The sequence below is a fragment of the Fonticula alba genome (assembly GCF_000388065.1).
Source record: "Fonticula alba strain ATCC 38817 unplaced genomic scaffold supercont2.1, whole genome shotgun sequence".
NCBI lineage: Eukaryota > Rotosphaerida > Fonticulaceae > Fonticula > Fonticula alba.
The window spans coordinates 175,503-176,530 of record NW_009242971.1 but is presented as its reverse complement, the minus strand read 5'-3'; the positions used below and the strand labels follow the sequence as shown (position 1 = coordinate 176,530).

Sequence of the window (1,028 nt, the reverse complement as noted above, 5' to 3'; positions counted from 1 at the left end):
TGATTGGAGTGGGACTCGAACCCACGCGGTTTCCCACCAGTGCCTTAAACTGGCGCCTTAACCACTCGGCCATCCAACCTGGACATGTTGCTTGACTCCCAGTTAATGCACCAAGTTCTTGCCCGCTCTCTCTCTGGCAGCTCGGCTCTCTGTGGGCTTGCGCCCTTTTCAGCCTTCCCACCTTCAGGCTGCTGCATCCTGCCTCAAGCGGCTTCTACTCGGCCGCGGCCCGCTTTTTTAGCATCTTGTCCCGGCGTTTCCTTCGCCTGTGCGCCCCCCCCCCCCCCGCCCTTCACGCGCCCCTCTTCATCCGCCACCCTGCTCGATCCCTTTCACGCCAGAAGATACCAGAGGACCACCCGAGTGGTCATCCAGCAAGAGCCGACACCAACCTCTCGGACCGTCCCCCGGGACCGGGTCTGATGGCCCCTCCTGACAAAGACACAAGCAAGTTGTCCGGTTGTGACCGCCGTGATGCCCCCGGGCACAGGAAGACGGCCTGGCCCCGTCGGCCCGCCAGTTGGTGCCCTTCCGGACGAGACGCGACCTCCCAGCGCACAATGAGCCTCGAGGCCACCCGACCATCGTTCGGGCGCTCACCGACCGGCAGCAGAATGGTCAAATCGCCCGCGAGTAAGTGTAACCCTAGCCCAATTGGGCTCTCCTTGCAAGTGAGACAATCTCCCTCGTGTCAATTAACGGCAGGCTTAATTCACTCCTCTGGCTGGCGTGACCACACCCGAGGGCGAGGCGCGGGGGGGGGGGGGGGGGAGGAAACAGCGAAACACAGGCACCAGGAGACAATGAGTGTATGGGAAGAAAGTGCATTGCATGTTGGCTGTGAAAGATCCCGGGCCTTCGAGTGCTCTGCAACACTCAAGGGGCCGCCTGTTGGCTCGTGGTCAGCAACCCTGCCAATGCCTCGGCCAAAACCGTCACACTGGGGCGCTCAAGCGGATCGGCCGCCCATGCCCCGCGGTAGATCTGACGATACTCCGCCATCCAGGCCGGCTCGCTGCCCGTGTCGC

At 62.8% G+C, this 1,028-nt stretch overlaps 1 protein-coding gene and 1 non-coding gene across 2 annotated transcripts in view; both read right to left on the bottom strand.

The window, feature by feature from the left end:
* H696_00032 lies at window positions 1–79 on the bottom strand. The gene has a single exon. It is a non-coding gene; the product is annotated as a tRNA-Leu (tRNA).
* A 797-nt stretch (window positions 80–876) lies between these two features.
* H696_00031 (hypothetical protein) overlaps window positions 877–1,028 on the bottom strand; it is a gene marked incomplete at both ends in the record, with an annotated part of 10,641 nt that continues 10,489 nt past the window's right edge. Inside the window, one exon of the mRNA XM_009493868.1 lies at window positions 877–1,015. Within this exon, the coding sequence (XP_009492143.1) occupies window positions 877–1,015 (139 nt within the window). The remainder of the gene's footprint in view (window positions 1,016–1,028) is intronic.